The 19,515-nt window shown below is 35.9% G+C and overlaps 1 protein-coding gene across 1 annotated transcript in view; it reads right to left on the minus strand.

Moving 5' to 3' along the window:
* Positions 1–932: 932 nt before the first annotated feature.
* The window catches only part of AFM (afamin), a gene marked incomplete at its 5' end in the record, with an annotated part of 29,060 nt that continues 10,477 nt past the window's right edge, over positions 933–19,515 (minus strand). Inside the window, 10 exon segments of the mRNA XM_074275764.1 lie at positions 933–1,194; positions 1,561–1,615; positions 3,332–3,461; positions 5,101–5,318; positions 7,796–7,934; positions 10,398–10,495; positions 11,814–11,870; positions 11,872–11,947; positions 13,147–13,364; positions 15,558–15,687. Coding sequence (XP_074131865.1) covers positions 1,571–1,615; positions 3,332–3,461; positions 5,101–5,318; positions 7,796–7,934; positions 10,398–10,495; positions 11,814–11,870; positions 11,872–11,947; positions 13,147–13,364; positions 15,558–15,687 — 1,111 coding nt within the window.

Consider the following 19,515-nt stretch of genomic DNA (forward strand, 5'->3'; position numbering starts at 1 on the left):
GAATGTGGCTCAGCAGCCTGACCTACTAATTTCAGTCCTACTATAATGTTTCCCTAAGGCTATCTAAAATTTTGTGTGCATTTTCCTTTGTTTCATGGGTTGTTATCCATCCATCTGCCTAAAAGTTGAAGCAAATTAAAATTTTTTATCTTCTAGCCTTTATTTATTGACCTTCAGTCAAATAGACTAAGATGGAAAGAATTACTCTCTGAGAGGATCTTAGCATCTCCAGGCTGAGGAATTCCTCAAAAGACAAAAACCAAGAGAAATAGTTTATGCATTTTATAAGAAATCCTCATTTTTTGTATGTGTCTCCCTCTCCCATCTCCTTATTCTACCATTTGATCCTGTGAAAGCTTCCTCTCTTCTATTGCCACCATCTATGTACATAAACCACACATGAGAATTGTCATGATGAAAGGCAAAGTTGATAATACAGATGATGTACAATGATTACTTCTACTAACAATGAGGGGCAGCCAGCTGGCACCGTGGCTAGAGCCTTGGACCTGAAATCAGGAAGAGTCATCTTCATGAGATCAAATCCAGCCTCAGACATTTACTACCTGTGCAACCCTGAGCAAGTCACTTAATGTTATTTACCTCAGTTTCCTCATCTCCAAAATGAGCTGGAGAAGGAGATGGTAAATCACTCCCCCTTCAAAAAAAATGAGGTCACAAAGAGTTGGATGCAACTAAAATAACAACACCAATAATGGAATTGTGTATGGAGCTGCAGTTAACCCAGCAGTAGCAGCAGTGATGCATTGAAAGCCACAACATATATCCTAAGCTCTCACCTCTCTTACCCTTCCCAGTTACAGTGTTAGAGATAAGACTCCAATAAGAGTTTAGCCACTGATTCAGCAATGAAACTCCTTGGTGCAGTATAGTAAAGCTGAGAAGCAAGTTTAAATAAATAGCATATAAAGTATAAGCAATTTTTGTTTTTATTGTCATTGTTGTTCTATAAATATGAAAGCAGACCAATCATAGATATATTTAAATCCTATGATTAAGCAATTAATATTACTGTAAATCATTTGTCAACCACCAACAAGCAGAACTGAGTCATTCTGTGTTTACAGCTTGAAGCACAAGTAAATGTTTCAGATGAATCATCTGTCTTTTTCATAAAATTGTTTCCCTTAAAAAAGCAATGATAGGTAATCTTCATTCCTTTCTTCCAGCAATCTAGGGAAAGAAAATAGTATTTGAAAGTTGCTACTGAGTAAAAACTGTTATTTCTTAAGGAATGGAAGTGAAAATTGCTTTATAAAAATTACATATAAAAATTGTTGCTGAGTAATGATCTATCTTCAATACAAAATACACTTCTCCTCCCACATGTAGGATTCTACCATCTGTGAAATTACTTTATAAATGAACTTAAAGGAGTAGAGATATGAAAGATGAGGAAAGCCCATGAGGTTAAAATTAAAACTGTACTAAAAAGTTCTGTCATTCCTGGATCTGACACTTCTAGTTATCACTCACCAAAAGAAAAAAAAAAAAAAAAAAACAACCTCTAGAAAACTTGATAGAAATAATAAAAATTACCTTTAGTGTTTTATGATCCCAAGACAGCCTCAATTTTATTGTATAATTTTGAATGCTGATAGGAATGAAAAACATTGGAATAAAAATTCAATAATATTGTTAACATTGAGGAATCTCTGAAAAAAATACATTCTCATATTCTCTTTATTTGTCTCCCCCTTCCCTCCCTCTTTCTTCCTCTTTTCTTTCTATATCTCCTTCCCTCTCCTTCCCTCCTCAACTCCCCCCTAATCATTTCTCCACTCTAGCTCTGTAACTCTCTATCTCTGCACATATCTCTCTGTATGCATGTCTCTGCCTTTCTCTGTTTCTGTGTCTCTATTTCTCTCTTTCTCTTTTTCTCTCTGTCTCTTTTTTCTCCTTCCCACTTTTTTACCCCCATAATGGAAATGAAGGGATGAATCCAAAAACTTTTCTTGTCATTATCACTGTTGTTCCTGTAAATTTACTTTTCCATCGTATTCTATATTCTGGTAAATTGCTGCCACATGCTTTTTTGAGTATTTAATAATTTATTTAAAAGGGAGAGGTTTACTGGGACCAAATGGATCCATGGTTTGGTCCCAGGGCTGAATGAGACTATTGACTCAAAGAATCCAGCCTGCCACATGCTTTTTAAATCATTGCTAAAGAAATTAACTAAATCCATAAAAAAATATATCAATTAACTGGCCCAAGAAGCAACAAGGAGGGATCATTGGTGCTACTATGTGGGAGAGGGGAAGAGGAATTGGGAAAGACTGAAATAGCTGAATTGCTAACAAAGATTACAGAATCAGTTCATTGGAACTGAGAGCAAATAAATATATCTCAAAACTTAATGAGTATGGCAAAAGCAATAGAAGTACCATGAAGCCAAGGAGAATGGAATGGACTGGAAGATTCTTGGATATCGAATCAAGATGTAAGCTTTGCCCAAACAATCAATTCACAGTGTCCTTGACGTCTATCTAGCCTTTTTCCCCTATGGTTAAGTAAATCTTCTTTTGTTAACGATAAAATAATTTACAATTTTTTCATTTGGTTTCAATATCAAGCCTAAACTTGTAAGAAATTGACATGATTCTGGTCAGCCAGAATTGTGGAGAGATCTAAAAAATCACAGCTAAGATTTTGTCCTATGACATTTGTGAGTGTTGTCTGTCCCACTCTTCTCCATCTCTTTCCCACATTCACAATTCCTAAGTGAGGGAAGGAAGAAAAAGAAAAAGAGAAGAATATCACACCCCACTAATACAGCTCAGTTTTGATTTAGGAAATCATCTATTTAAAAAAGTAAACATTAATTTGTTTAAAAATCTACAACAAATGAGTAAAAGTAGAAGGAAGGAAGGTATTAAAAAGGGGAGTCTTTCAAAAGATGCTTGTAAAGAGAAGGGATAAGAGCATTGCAGTTAAAAATCTAGAGGTAGAAGGAATATCAGAAACCAACTGATCCCAAACTCTCATTTTACACATGGGGAAACTGAGAACCTGTAAGGTAAGTGAGTCACTGAAGGGCACACAGGTAGGCTTCCCCAGTGGCACGTTTCAAACCCAGGTTCTTTAACCCCATAGCCAGAGAACATTTAAAAATGTATCTCTGGTCAATATTAGGGAGAATTTCCAGGGTAAAAACAGTCATTCTACAGAAGATAGGATAGGAGAGATTTTTAAAGTAAAGAAGTGTCTTTCACTCTAGATTAATTCAAGGTCGTCCAGTGTTCCATATGGGTACCGGCATTTAACATCTAACATTCAATTACTGGAGTGAGGGAAATGGAATCTGTACCTCTTCCTTGAAGCAGGACTCCTTTTCCTCTGTTTCACAGCAATTTATCAGTGTGGAAAAATCTGAAACTACTTGCATCACTTTTTGCATTTCCAAAAGAGGCTTCTGTTGCACAAGGTTCACAATTAGCCTAAAGTTCAAACAGATAATCATCAGATCTCTTTTTTTTTTTTCACTTCTCTTAAGAAGAATGGAGAGAAGAAGCAAGGGAACAGAATGGGCCCTTAAAGCATCATTCATAGGCTTTCTTTCTCCATTTAGGAGGTTCATGCATATGGCTGCACTCTTCAGAAGTCTATGACTTTTTGGCAAAGTGATGTGAGAAACCAAGCATAGGAGGAGGCGCAGGAATATGGACTGTGAAGACTAACTTGATTGTGCTGAGTAATTGAGATGGAATTTATTCCCAAACCTCTTTCCCTTAAAATCAAGGTTCCCTTTCTTTGTCCATAATCTTTCCTATGTTTGTATAAACATAACCTGCTTTATGGAGTTGTCTAGGATTATTTTAGTTATTTTTTAAAGATGACCTTGTCCTAAAAGATAAAAAATAAATTTTATAGGTATTTGTTTGCATGCTGTCTCCTTAGATTGTAAATTCGTTGTAAGAATGAATATCTTTTGCTCTTTTTTTGTATTCTCATCACTTAGCACATAAGCCCTTAACAAATATTTATTGGTAACTTTTTTCCTCTTTCTTAGGTAAACATTCAATTAAACAAACATTTATTGAACTCTTCTCTATTTGAATACTATGTTAGCTTTGGAGTAGATATAAAACATAGATAAGAAAGGTTTCCTACCTTCATGGAATTTCCATTCTAGTAGGGGATAGGACTATAATACATAATAATAGTTACATATATATAATACATAATAATTGACCTCATGATTTTATCAGTATATGGAATTGCCAAAAGAAGATCTTCCATCTACCAATGAAGGTCAGCAACTTTTCTGAAATTTATAGTTTTAGTTGCCTAGATCACTGAGAAATTAAGGGATTTGGACACAGGTTTTCCTGGCTGTGAGGCTGGCCCCTATCCAGTATTCAATGATGCCTCTGTGTTGTTGCTGTTGCTGTTCATCCTTTGTTTTTAGAAAGAACCAATATTATCACAGAGTAATGTCCTGACTCCAGTGTGACTTAGATTCAAGTGAGGTAGAATTGCGCATAGCCTTCCAGAGTCATCAAAGGCGATAAATGATCAATGCATTGGAGACTGATAAAATCTAGTACTATGTGATGCCTGAGATGGAAGAGGCCATTACCGACTTAGGGCTGCAGTTGGGGGATGAGGATTTAAGTGGGCTTCATATCCTACCTAAAAAGAAGTATGAATTGGACAGATAAAAAGAACAAAGTAAAACTTTTAGCCATACTTCCAGTGAATATACCAATGTAGTTCTCCAGGAGAAGAATCAAAGAATAATATTACTAGATGGGAACTCAGCAGTCACTCAGGCCAATTTAATGTCACTAGTTCTTTGGGAGCCTTAATCTAGCACATTTTTTTTTGCTCCTTTTAAACTAATCCTCAGCAATGGGAGAAAACTCAGTTGGCCTTTATAAACCAAAGTTTCGGTGTCTTCTTTGGAAATTGCAAGGACAAATTCATGAAAATAGTTTTCAGAATTTCCTATTTCAACACTGAAAACAGTTTCTTCTCTTTAATATGGTTGGGTTATTTTTTTTTTAAATAAGACATGAATCATCACAAAGTACATGCGAAAGGAATGTGGATAAAAATGAAGAGAATATTACATACTCTCGTCTCTTTCTCTGTTGCTCCATTCCCTGGCACAAAGAGATATTAAAAGTGAACACCTCAACAAGGAATGTTGGAGGAGTGTATGTTTCATCTATTGGCAGATCATTAAAACACAGTGGTCTGAATGCAGGTGAAGATTCACAGCAATTATCCACACTTGGATTTATAGTTTGATTTTTATTTATTCCACAAAGCTCTCCAAGAATTAAGCCTGCCTGTATGAAGAGAAAATGAGAGGTCAAATACAGATGAAAGGGATTTTTTAAAGTACTTATCTTAGCCATTTCAATGGACTTAAGTTTATGGATTTATTCATCCATTTAAAAAGAATTCCCTCCTGTATCCATAACCATAGCCTAGAAACAAGAAGGGAAAAGAGTAATAGTCCTAACAAAGCTTATAATGTTACTATTCAGGTAAAACATACACACATGAAACAGCTGGGAGACAATTGCAATATCAAGGATGTAATTGTAAGAGGCTGATGAAATCTAGTCAGAAAGCTTTGGAGATGAGAGTTCTGAAAGGTCAACCATTTGAAAAGGATCATAAATACCTCCACCCTAGGATGGTATAGTTCAGGCTCAGCCTCTACCCAAGTGATATCCTCTATATTCTTTCCATTCTGACCCCAAACAGACACAAATTTTGAACTAGTCTTGACTGGGGTCCATATCCCACACAAACATGATGTAGGAAAAAAGAGCATTGACTTCTAGATTCTGGTTTAAAGTTCTTTAAAAAAAAATTTAACATTCATTTTTTTAAATTTTGAATTCCAAATCTTCTTCTCCTCTCTCTCTAAAAAAAGTAAGAATTTTAAGTAGGTTATATATGTGAAATCATGTAAAATATGTCTCCATTAACTATGTTCAAAGAGTTATCAAACTGTGCATACTCTTGATTCAGCAGTGTTACTACTGGGCTTATATCCCAAAGAGATTTGAAAGAAGGGAAAGGGACCTGTATGTGCAAGAATGTTTGTGGCAGCCCTCTTTGTGGTGGCCAGAAACTGAAAATTGAGGGGATGTCCATCAATTGGAGAATGGCTGAATAAACTGTGGTATATGAATATTATAGAATATTATTGTTCTGTAAGAAATGACCAACAGGATGATTTCAGAAAGGCCTGGAGAGACTTACATGAACTGATACTGAGTGAAACGAGTAGGGCTAGGAGATCGTTGTATACTTCAACAACAATACTATATGCTGATCAATTCTGATGGATGTGGCCATTTTCAACAATGAAATGAACCAAATCAGTTCCAATAGAGCAGTAATGAACTGAACCAGCAAAAGAACTCTGGGAGATGACTATGAACCACTACATAGAATTCCCAATCCCTCTATTTTTGTCCCCCTGCATTTTTGATTTCCTTCACAGGCTAATTGTACACTGTATCAAAGTTCATTTCTTTTTGTACAGCAAAATAACTGTTTGGACATGTATACATATATTGTATTTAACTTATATTTTCACATATTTAACATGTATTGGTTAACCTGCCATCTGGGGGAGGAGGTGAGGGGAAGGAGGGGAAAAGTTGAAATAAAAGGTTTTGCAATTTCAATGCTGGAAAATTACCTATGTAAAAAATTTTTGTAAAAATAAAAAAATAAAATAAAAAAAAAATAAATGACCTAAGTTTCCCCCCAAAAAAATATACACACACACACACACACATATACATATATATATATATATATATATATATATATATATATATATATATATATATATATATGTCGCTATTTTAGTCTTGTTTTGAAAGAAGAAATAGACTAAAAGGAAAAACTGGCTTAAGGTTCTGAATGCCATTTGCTAGGTGACAGGCAAATTATTTGGGGTTTTGGAGTCTTAGGTTTCTCATCTTTACAAAGGAATCAATTAAGTTGTCTCTAAAGTCCATTTTAGCTCTAACGTGACAATAACTTTCTCCAGAATTTTTTTTTGTTTGGGGGGGTGGGAAGAAGGTAATCATAGTACCATAGATATAGGGATAGAAATGATGCTTTGAAATCATTTAGCCCAATCTCTCTTTTTACACATAAGGCAAATGAGTTCCAGGAAGAAATCACAGGAAGTAGATATTGGAGCAAAAATACCTTGAAGTAATTGTTTTTCATTCCAGAATTACATCACAATTTAGGACTTTAGGGAATTTCTCTCCAAAAATATCTTGTAGATATTTTCTCCATTTTGAGGGGAAGGAAGGAGATATGGCAGAGCAGACTCATAGAAAAACTTCACTTTCTATGATGAAAACAATGATTGGCTCAGAAAAATATATAGAAAGTATCACCTGGAAATGAGCAAAGCTCGCTATTCTTCCACTGAGTTAGACATCTGTTTCAGAGTCTAAATCTTTTTTTGATTCTCATATACTACCGGCTTTCAGTAAACTTTACCAAGTCCCTTGGTCAGTCAAAAAGAAAATAAATTCTAGAGTTTACTATGCACACACACAAAAGAAATAAAATCAAGATATTAATTTTTCTTATCCAAGGGTTTACCAAAAATTTTGCTGCTTGATATTCTTTTCATATCCCTGGGGTCTGTGCACCCCAGTTGGATACTATGGTTTTTCATCTTTCTTCTGCAGGGCAAAAAAATTTCACAAGGAGAGAATTAGATGAGTTCTGACTTTTTATAAATGAAATATTGGTAATGGGACCATGAAGTACTTACCGTATTGTCAACACAAGCAAATTGTTGCTTTTCCTCCAGGGGACAGCACTTAGTGAAAGAGGTAGCAAATTTCTGGCAGTGAGAAATGAGCTCTTGTGATGAGAGTTGTGGTGCTTTTTTGGTGAGGAATATAAGGCACCTAAGGGAATAAGTGGTTATTGATCTCTGGACAAGAAAGATTTGATGTTTTCCCACACTTGACTACTGTGTAACTGACATCTCTCACTTAGCTATAAGTGAAAGTACTTCAGCAAGAGTTTATACCCAGTTCCTTCTTCTTTTCCTACCTGTGTCCATGTCTGTCACTACTCTGCCCTTCTCTCTCCTCTCTCTGACACATTCAAGGTTTATCAGATATTTTTTTCCAGACTCATCTGAGAACAAGTAGCTGCTTAATAGTCTATTGTATCTTTTTTTAGATGTTCTGAACATTCTGTATGTCCTGAGAACAATCAACTCCAAAATAAGAACAGGGTTCTATGTTTAACTATTAGTCATGTCTGACTCTTTGGGATCCCATTGGGATTTTCTTGACAGAGATACCGTAGTGATTTGCTATTTTCTCCTCCAGCTCCTTTTACAATTGAGGAAACTGAGGCATACAAGATTAAGTGACTTGCCCAGGATCATCAAGTTAAGTGTCTGAGGTCAGATTTAAATGCAGATATTTTGTAATTTCCGGATGGGTGTTCTATCCACTGTACCACCAATCTGTTCCTATTCTAAATAGACCCCTTTTGGACCTGCTAAAGCCTTTTTTCATCTTATCTCTTTGCTCCTCTTCAATCACAAACTTCTCAAAAGAAGTTCTATATTCACTACCTCCATTTTCTGTTTGTCCATTCACTCTTTCAGTTTGACTTCCATACTAATCCTTATGTTGCATCTGCTCTCTCCACCATTTTCAATGACCTCTTACTAAATCCAATGACCTTTCCTTCATTCTCATCCTCTTAGTTTTCTATAGCCTTTGACACTTGTCCACATGCTTCTTTTTGTTGCTTCCCCATCCTTGGTTTCCAATCTTCATGTTATACTCTCTATTGATTATCTTTCTCCTTTCTATCTTTAAGTGTGCAAGTCTCCCCAGACTTAAATAGCTTCCATTTAGATTCTTAGCTTCCAGCTTCTTTTACATATCTTCTGTCCAGCCATGAAAATCATCTACTAAAAGCAGAAGAATGCTTTTGGAAGTCACTCCCCTGCCCAAGAACTTCCAAGGGTTCCTCATTCCTGCTAGAGCAAAATACAAACTCTTCTAATTGATATTTAAATCCCCCTTCATGTGGGGGAATCTCCACATTCCAGACAAACTTTCCAAATTTGTGTCCCCAAATTCAAGAGTCTATCTCATGTGCCTCTATCTTTCTAGAGGCTATCCTCTGTGCCTGAAATGCAAATCTTCACCTTCATTTCTTAGAAACTATGCTTTTCTTCTAGGTTCAACTCATGAACACGCTTCTACAGTCTTTCCTGGTCCCTCTATCAATATTTTCTCCTTCCTTAAATAATTGTGTATGTATTTATATGCATATTTATTATAAATATAATACATTTCACATATATTTCTGTGTATATGTATGGAAGGATATACAACATCTCTTTAAACTGTTGTATTCTACTACTCTTCACCCAACAGAAAGGAAGCTCCTTGAGGGCAGGTATGGCTTTATCTTTGTATGACCTTATACCCTACCACAATGCCTACATTATAACAGGTACTTAACAAACATCACCCAAATAGGATGAAATGAAATTGCATTGATATTCTTCTAATCATTACATAATACATTGAAATAAATGATATTTAAATTTTTTATCTACAAATTTGAAAAGGAAAAGGAAGGGAAAGGGAAATAGAATAAGATTGGATTAAATGCTTACTATGTGCCACATACTGTGCTAAGAGCTTTACATATATATATATATATATGTATATATATTTCTCATTTTACAATTATAGTATTTCTGATTTTTTAAATAAAATAATATTAAAGAAAAGGATAGGGAACAGTTTTCCTTATTTAATGAATTTTGGGTTCCCTTTTTTCATTCTCTACAATTATGAGAGACCGACCTATGAAGCAACAATTTAGTTTTTGGATAGCATGCTTTCTATCTGTTTTTGACAGAGAGAGAAAGAGAGAGACAGAGACAGAGAGAGAGAAGGGAGCCTTTGGAATTTATTGAATAGGAGGATTTCCACTTTAGGAAGATCAGTGTGTATAATGGGAAAAGATTGGGGATAGGGAGACTGACCAACAAGTTTCTGCAACAATCCAGGCACAAGAAGATGAGGACTGGCCCCATAGAGAAGAGGAGAGAAGAGGAACCCAATGGTAAAGTGGAAAGTGGACTGGATTTGGAGTCAGGACTGAAGGTTAAATCCTGTCTCTCACCTTTGCCAAATCCCTACACTTTTTTGAATCTCATTTTCCTCACCTGTAAGACAAATGGGTTAAATTAGATTAACTAGCGAGGTGATCTATGACCTAAGGTTCTACCTAGCTGTAAATCTGCTAAACTTAATTTTTGGTCCCCATTCTCAGGTTCATCAGATCAACTGATCAAGAATTAAATTGGTTAAGTCAAAAACACCTACTGCCTGAGGATGCCTTCTTCACCTTGTTTCTGGAAATAGTTGCATTGCTCTTTTGTAATGGCCTGGGTTTTCACTGTTATATTTAGGAATTCTTCTTCCTGAAAAATAAATAGGATTATTTTTGTGAATATTTAATTTAGCTCTATAATAGGTTAGCAAAATAGCTTCATAAACTTCACTAAAAAAAAAAAAAAAAAAAAAAAAAAAAAGTCCTAGAGGATGTCTTACTCAAATTGACATCGATTGAACAATGATCAAAATGTTTATCCCTGGCTTTAGCCTGAAATAATATTTACATAAGATACTCATTGGTGGAGAGTGATGATTCAATATCACATTCCTCCCTGAGAGTCTGGGTAACATTACCATGTAAGTTTGGGAGAGGAGAAACTAAATTCTTTCTTCATTAAGAGAAAAAAAAAAACATGATTCCATTCTCTCTCTCTCTCTCTCTCTCTCTCTCTCTCTCTCTCTCTCTCTCTCTCTCTCTCTCTCTCTCTCTCTCTCTCTGTCTCTCTCTCTCTCTCTCTCTGTCTCTCTCTCTCTCTCTCTCTCTCTCTCTCTCTCTCTCTCTCTCTGTCTCTCTCTGTCTCTCTCTGTCTCTCTCTGTCTCTCTCTCTATCTTTCTCTCTCTCTCTGTCTCTCTCTCTCTGTCTCTGTCTCTCTCTGTCTCTGTCTCTGTCTCTCTCTCTCTCTCTCTCTCTCTTCTCTCTCTTCTCTCTCTCTCTCTCTCTCTCTCTCTCTCTCTCTCTCTCTCTCTCTCTCTCTCTCTCTGTCTCTCTCTCTCTCCCTCTAGTCAGGGTTAAGTGACTTGCCCAGGATCTCACAGGTATTAGATACCTAAGGCTGAATTTGAACTCAGGTTCTCCTAAGTCTAGAGCCAGTACTCTATCCATGCTACCACCTAGTTGCCCTTTCCTACTTTCTGAAAGGAAAGAGAAAGAGAACAGACTTTGAATGGCAGATCACTGATTTCCAAAATCTATTTTCTCCATGGGTCTTTCTCATGAGACAATCTAGAATCACATGTGCACTCTCTTTTCTGAAGCTCAGATGCCAACTTATTATTGAGTCTTCATTCTCTCCATTGATGAAGAGATGAAGAGAATCTAATGCAAATGCAACAGGTTTGAAGCCAAGGTTACAAATGCATTTTTTCTATTATAATTTTGTTTTTATTTCTTCATCTAAATTCTAAGTCAAAGGAAGAAATCTCAGAAAAGTTCATCAGGTCAATTCTGATACCTTCCCCTGACCCTATGTTGTTTCCATAAATATAGATATATGATAGTAGTGGCTTAGAAAGTGAGTCTTGTTGGCAAAGAAAGCAAATCAATAAAGTCAATAAAGATTATCATTTAAATTTTGATGTCTCCATCATTTCCATTGATTTGCTGATTTTTCTGTGGTACCTACCTCATGGTCATAGCATTCCTTGGGATTCTCAGTTTTACAGCATTTTTCCAGCATTTTTTTCATATATCACAGGTATCCTTAACAGCACTGAATGAGGAAACTCTGGATGTCGTCTTGAATATTCATAGAGAATCCTGTGACATATTTTTATTACATTAAATTATATGAATGAGGTAGCAGAAGGTCCATTTCTATGCTTTACCAATGAACATAAGTCCACTAATAATTGTTATTGAACCCTGGTCAAGTCATTTCACCTTTTGGAGAATTAGGCAATTCTAAAACTAAATGTGGTAGAAAAAAGTGTCAAGACCTGCATTGGTGAAGAGAGTATCCCCATCTGGGAATCTTATTTCTATCCCTACTCCTGTCATTGTAATGGCTCAATTCCTCCTCTGATTTGGATACTCAAGAAGATGCAAGGTGACCACTGCATGATACTTCAAGCATGCACATTTTCATCAGCATATCTGCTCCACTAATGTTGATCACAACACAGTAGCTTGCCTTTGTGAACCATTGTGGTAGTACATTTTAGTACCATAAGTCCAGTCTGTAATTAAACCTCTATAAACTCATCCAGTAGGTTCATCAGAAAACATGCCCCCTACTTAAAGACTTTCTAGGTTGATGAAATGGACCTGATGAGGTACTCCTCAGCTCAGAGCTTAAACAGCTCTCAAGATCCTAAGGTTCCAATTATGCCATGATGAAGTATAGTTCAGATTAGAATTTCAGGGAAGGTGGCTGACTGGAGAAAAAGGAAAGGAAGGTTAACAGGTGTTGGTAACTAATTGAATAAACAAGGGAAGATTATTCATTAGGGAGACAAGAAAAACAATGTTGGAGCATTTCTTTGAACTATTTTGAAATCCAATCCAATAAATGTTCTAGGTACTGTGCTAAGCACTGGGGATAAAATCAATAAAAACAAAGACAGTTCCTGATCTCAAGTTACTTACAAAGGGGATGCATGTGTATGTCCAATAAAGCTTCATTTTGGCCATTTGGAGGGGAAGGAGTTAGTTGTTTGAAATTGTTTTGCATGCAGGAAAGCAATATAGGATCATAATTCTAGAGGACAGTCTCAGATACCATCTAGTCCAACATCCATGATCACACAGTAGGATTCACATTCATATTCATCTAACTCCTGAGTTAATGATTTTTCTATTATACCATGTTGTTCATCCCAACATAATTTGACTTTTTTTAAAAAATTTCCATATTTTAGACTGATTCCCATAAATTCTCATCCAATTTAATCCAAGCTGGTAGGATTTTCTTGTATCCCTCTCTATGTTCATTGTAAGGGTTAATAAAGTTACATTACTCAATCAGGAAGTTTTCTTTGTTTTCATGCAGACGTTGGCAAACATCATCCCCTACTGTAAATCTCTCTGGTCTTGGAGATAAATCCTTGGGTTTATCATCATTTTCTGAGTGAATGATGATGCATTCTCCCCTTTCAGGTATTGTGAGTTGACAACAGTCTCTAATTTTGCTGGAGATGGAGTCTGGTCTTGAACAGATATAGTCTATAATCTTGGCCTATATAAGGTCAAACAGAAGTTACTTTTTGTCAGGAACCTTCCCCAATCTTTCCCCTTGCTCTTCCCCCCTCTTGAACAAACCCAGGTCACCACGGCCCTGAGGCTGATGATTTCTGAGGAATGTCAAGACCACAGTTCCCAGAACTGATATGGAATAGACAAAACTACGTTGTTCCACCCCGTCCTTGGGCCCCTAACCGTCTCATAATCTGCACCTGGTAAATGTTACAAAAATATTTGACTCATCTATCATGCTACCCAATCCTTATGCATACATGGCATTGCGGTTTTTCTGCCTATAAATTCTGTAACTGTAAGCCAATAAACGAGACATGCTTGACCATTGCTTTGAGTAGTCTCCCCTCTCTCTCTCTCTAGATCCTGTTCCCGGGCTGTCTTAGCCCCCGCAGGCTTTTGCCTTAATTTCGGTCTATGTCCTTCTTTTTTGACCCACGTTGAAGACCTGCTGGACAGGTCAACTTTTCACATTTGTCTCATTTGTTTGGTTTCCTTTTATAACCTATAGCCTATAACTATCATCTAGAAATCATTTATTTAATGGGTCTCCTATTTACTATCTATAGAAGTTATGGTATTAACTTCATAATAAGAGAATTCTTGATTTGAGGAAGGCTTTATTCCCCAGAACTCATGATGGCACAATTTAAGAAGAAATACATCTCCTAAATTTCCATCAATTCTGAATTACGGGGAAAGCTAATTTATTATTCTTTTCAATTCTGTCCTCCTAAGCCTCAGAGATGCTATAATTTTGTGACATCAATGAAGGTCCATTTCCACAACAATATATTGCTCTGATGTTCCTATCATTTACAAAATATTTCACATAATCCATCCAGGAGTCAAGACATCACTCCATGATACCATCGATTCTCTTTGAAAATGAAGGACAAACAACAATTCTCCACTGAAGATACAACTAGTGTTACCCTCAGTTGATAGGTAATTTTATTATCTAGGGTTCAAAGAGATTTCTTTCACATGGAGTGATTCTATGTGAGCTTGGATAAATATAACATAGCTGTTTCAGACTTACAAAAAACAAGAGGATAAATAGTAAAAGAATTAAGATCCTTATGTTCTAGCTGAGGGAACTGAGTTGCAGAAAAAAAAAAAAAATAAAGTGACAAAGGCACATGGCTAACAAGGGGTAGAATTGAGATTTGAAGTCAGACCTTCTTTCCCTAAAGACTAGTGGTCATTCCAACATAGCATGCTATCTCTTTGGAGCTAAGGCATTTCAATATAGCTATCCAATGAAAAACCATCAGAGAAAGAGCTTACATATTTAAACTTTCTGAATGCAAGCTGTTCAATAAACATTCTTCTTGAATGCACAAAATTGGGTTGGGGGGAGATTAAATTATTTAAAAAGTCCAAATTATAGACAATTTTTGAAAAAAATTCAGATTTCTGACTTTCAGAACAGCTTTTCAGAGAGCAAGTCCAATGAAGCTAACAAAATGTTACCTAGGAAATTTCATTCCCCAAAAAAGAATAATTTGTAACAGTATTTAAATTGAAAGTCTTTTTAAAAAAATTTAAGAACAATATTTTTATAAATTAATATGATAATTTTAAAATAAATGCTCCAAATTCAATCCTTTTTTTTTCTTTTCTAGGACTTTGGGGGTATGATTTGTTAACTAAAGGGAAACTGTTACCCCAGCTTATTGTAATTTGCCTAAATTCCAAATAATAGAGTCTGATTTAATGTTTTAATTATATATAAAATCCAACCAGTGGAGACAATATAATAGATAATGTTGGACTTGAAGTCACAGTGACCTGGCTTTGAATCTTGTCTCTGCCATTTACTAGCTGTGTGGCCCTGAATAAGTCACTTAACTTTCCTGAACTTCAGGTAACTCCCAAAGATTTCTTTACCAAGTCATGAAGGGGTTGCTATCTGCCCCTGGGTGAAATCATTTTCTTGGAAGAGGGCATTCTCACCAACAGGGCCCATGAGACATCCTAAAACACCAGCTGGTGCAAAGTATGGAAGGGCATGAAGAGGAAAAAAAAACAAATCCAAAAAGCAATAAGCATCCCATTGTTGTCACAGGCCACAACAGACCACCAACGTTTCCCTTACCTGGCAAAAGATGGCTGCCTCAAAGCAAGGAGAACATTGTTCTCCAAAATACATGTGTTGTTAGTGACAATTTACCTTGCTTCGGAAACAGTAAACTACATCTCCTTCACAACACCCATCAAGCATGTTAGGAATATCTTCCAGGAGTTTGTTAAGAACATTAAAGTCAATCTTGGGAAATTTTTGGCTGATTTCCACAGCTTTCCTGGGAAGATAATCAATAAATATTGGTTGAAACAACAACAAAATTCGGTTCACATATATATTGTATCTAGGATATACTATAAAATATTTAATATGTATGGGAATGCCTGCCATCTACGGGAGGGGGTGGAGGGAAGGAGGGGAAAAATTTGGAACAGAAGGGAGTACAACGGATAATGTTGTTAAAAAAAAATTACCTATGAATATGTACTGTCAAAGAAAGTGTTATAATTATAAAAATTAATAAAAATAAAAAAATAAATAAATATTGGTTGATTGGTCAGTTGATTAAGAAAAATTAAAATTATTTAAAATTATTTGAAACAATAGGCAGTAAAATCTACATTGTTCTATTAACAGTTCTTGGTCAATAATAAGAAGGATGAAAACAACAATGGCAATGGCAACTAGGTGGAGAGAACACTTCTCCTACAGTTGGTCAGATTATTATTATTGTTCAAAGTAAAATGATGACTCCAGGCCCAGAACTTTAACCTCTCAAAGGCCAACCCATCATCTTTATCATGGAAAAGAATGCAAAATGATGATATATAGCAGAGACTCTGTACCCTGAGATCACTAAGATCACTAATGGAGATCTGGCAGGAACCCTTAAAGGTTGAACAATTGGACCCAGGCCATACCACTGATTGGATTAGTGTGATGCAATTGCTCTAAGAAGGAAAGGAGATGGAGCAGGCCTTCAGGTTGGCTCTTCTCCAAACTATCATGATAATCAGTTTTTCATGGAAGACACAGAGTATTACTCCTTTCTGTTCTGGTATTAAAAAAAGGCAAGACCCAACAGTATCAAACATCACTGACAATATCTGTCCCACTTTACAGGAAATGCTTCAGTATATATCTACTAAAAGCAGGCAAGCCATGAATGCTCATGAAATGGACTAAAGATATGAATACTTTTATTATGCTGTACTATTAGAGCAGAACAAAACTGGAATCCAATCTCAGCATATTACTTTTATTAAAGGCACCTTTGGGTTCAAATCACACAACACCAAATTGTTGATCAGTGCAAGGCAAAAAAAAAACAAAAAAAACCCTTTCTTCCTCAACCTAGATTTGATTAAATAAGAAAGAATCAAAGCCTAATTAAAATCTGAATGAAGAGAAAAGCTGAAGACCACAAGTAAGGAAAAATCTTGCTTTAACACAAAATCCACTGCTGATAATAAACATTTAGCACTTACCAACTGCTTAGCAAAAAAAGCAAGACATTGTTATCTGCAACAACTCTGATTTAAATAGAGATTTTAAAATTAAACTCACGATCTCATGGGCATGGCCCTCACATTACAAGTAGAGACCACAACCTATCCAGCTGAACTCTATTAATAAATTGTGCTGGGCGCTACTACTGGGATTATATCCCAAAGAAATACTAAAGAGCAGAAAGAGACATATATGTGCCAAAATGTTTGTGGCAGCTCTTTTTGTTGTAGCTAGAAACTGGAAGATGAATGGATGTCCATCAGTTGGAGAATGGTTGGGTAAATTGTGGTATATGAAGGTTATGGAATATTATTGCTCGGTAAGAAATGACCAGCAGGAGGAATATAGAGAGGCCTGGAGAGACTTAAATCAACTGATGCTGAGTGAAATGAGCAGAACCAGAAGATCGCTGTACACTTCAACAATACTGTATGAGGATGTATTCTGATGGAAGTGGAAATCTTCAACATAAAGAAGATCCAACTCACTTCCAGTTGATCAATGATGGACAGAGGTAGCTACACCCAGAGAAGAAACACTGGGAGGGGAATGAAAATTGTTAGCACTAATATCTGTCTGCCCAGGTTGCATGTACCTTCGGATTCTAATGTTTATTGTGCAACAAGAAAATGATATTCGCACACATGTATTGTACCTAGACTATATTGTAACACATGTAAAATGTATGGTATTGCCTGTCGTCGGGGGGAGGGAATAGAGGGAGGGGGGGTAATTTGGAAAAATGAATACAAAAAAAAAAAAAATAATTAAAAAAATAAATAAATAAAAAAATAAATTGTGCTGGAAGAAAACCATTAGCATAACTTGCCTTCACTTGGTTGGACATAAAATAGGTCCATTCACTTAAAAACAACCATATTTTTAAGAGATGTCATCGTACCAAATATTCATAATCTTCATGCTACATTTTAAAACAAGAAGTGTTAAAAATCTAGAAATCTAAGCCATATATAACCTCTAAAAAATCTTACTCTTTTAGGGTGAGAGGGAGGGAAGAAGAGAAGAAATTTTGGAAATTAAAAAAAAATTAATGAATACTAAAAATTGTCTTTACATATAATTGGGGAAATTTTTAAAAAAAGAAATCTGGCTAAAATCTGTCTCCTCTCTACTTCTGTATTATGCACGTCTTTACCTCTCTCTCTAGCTTCTCATTCCCAAGAATGAAAATATATCTATGAAAAACTCTTGGGATTGAACGCACTTGTCATAAAGTGGCACTCAGTGCTATCTAAACAGAACTGTAAACAAACTTTAAAGGACAGAAATAAGCTTTGGATTTAGCAAGCACTCTCCAAGTGAGAGAAAGTGCAGTTTGGGCAGGCAAATATCATCATCTGCATCGGTCATTTCACAGAGACAGCAACTATCCATTCATCCTTATCTCTGTTCCATTGGGTTGATGCAGGCAAACAGGGTTAAGTGTATTGTCCAGGGTCACACAGCCAGTAAGTGTCTGAATTCAGAAACTCAAGAATTTTCCTGACTCCAGGCCCAATACTCTATCCATGGGCCACCTAACTGCCAAGTCATCTTTACTTTACCAAGTGCCTTTTTCACAATAACCCTGTGAGGCAGACAGTGTGAGTGCCCCTTTGCTCTTAGGTAACTTCTAGGGGGATGTGTGTGTGTGTGTGTGTGGTGATACCTAGACCAGGGCCCTAATTCTCTAGCCCTTAGGGCTGCATAACAAGATAACAAGAATCTTGCTTAATCAAGTCTATCAGTGTATCAGTTGTTCCTCTGAGCCATAGTCACTCTGCTGAGGAAAGGAGATTCATTTTTTCTTATCTCTTTTGGGAACCAAACTCAATCATTATAATTACATGGCATTCAGTTTCTTTTTTTTTTTTCCTTTTCATTTATATTGTTATAGGTACAATGGATAAAGTGCCAGAAAAGCTTATTTCCCTCAGTTCAAATCCAACCACAGTCACTAACTGTAAGACCCTGGATAAGTCACACTCCTATCTGCCTCCGTTTTCTCAGCTGTAAAATGAAAGAAGCAAAAAAGCAAATCATTCCAGTATCTTTTTCCAAAAAAACCCAAATAGATTTATAAAGAGTAAGACATGACTGGAAAACAAGTGAACAACAAGCCATTATGGATAATGGTTTCTACTTCTTCTTTCTTTACTTTGCATCATTTCATATAATTCTTTCCATTTATCTCTGTATCTTCATAGTCATAGTTTCTTACAATGCAATAACATCCCATTCCATTCACGGACCACAATATATTTTACCATTCTCCAAATAGGCATCTAAAGAACTTTGTTTCAAATCCTTTGCTACTACAAAAAGTGTGGCTATATATGTATATGTATGTATATACATACATAGATATGTGTGCATATGTGGTATGTGGTTTTTCTGTCTTTAACCTGTGTAATATTAGGATCTCACATCAAAGGGCATGAACACTTTAGTCACATTTTAAAAAATAATTACAATTTGTTTTGCAGAATTCACAGGTCTCCTAATAATGTACAAGTGTGCCTTTCCACTCGCACACCCCAATATTAATTATTATCCATCCTTCTGGGTCTGTTGTAAAGCCTCAGATTTGATTTGT

Source organism: Sminthopsis crassicaudata, chromosome 6 (assembly GCF_048593235.1).
Source record: "Sminthopsis crassicaudata isolate SCR6 chromosome 6, ASM4859323v1, whole genome shotgun sequence".
Classification (NCBI taxonomy): domain Eukaryota; kingdom Metazoa; phylum Chordata; class Mammalia; order Dasyuromorphia; family Dasyuridae; genus Sminthopsis; species Sminthopsis crassicaudata.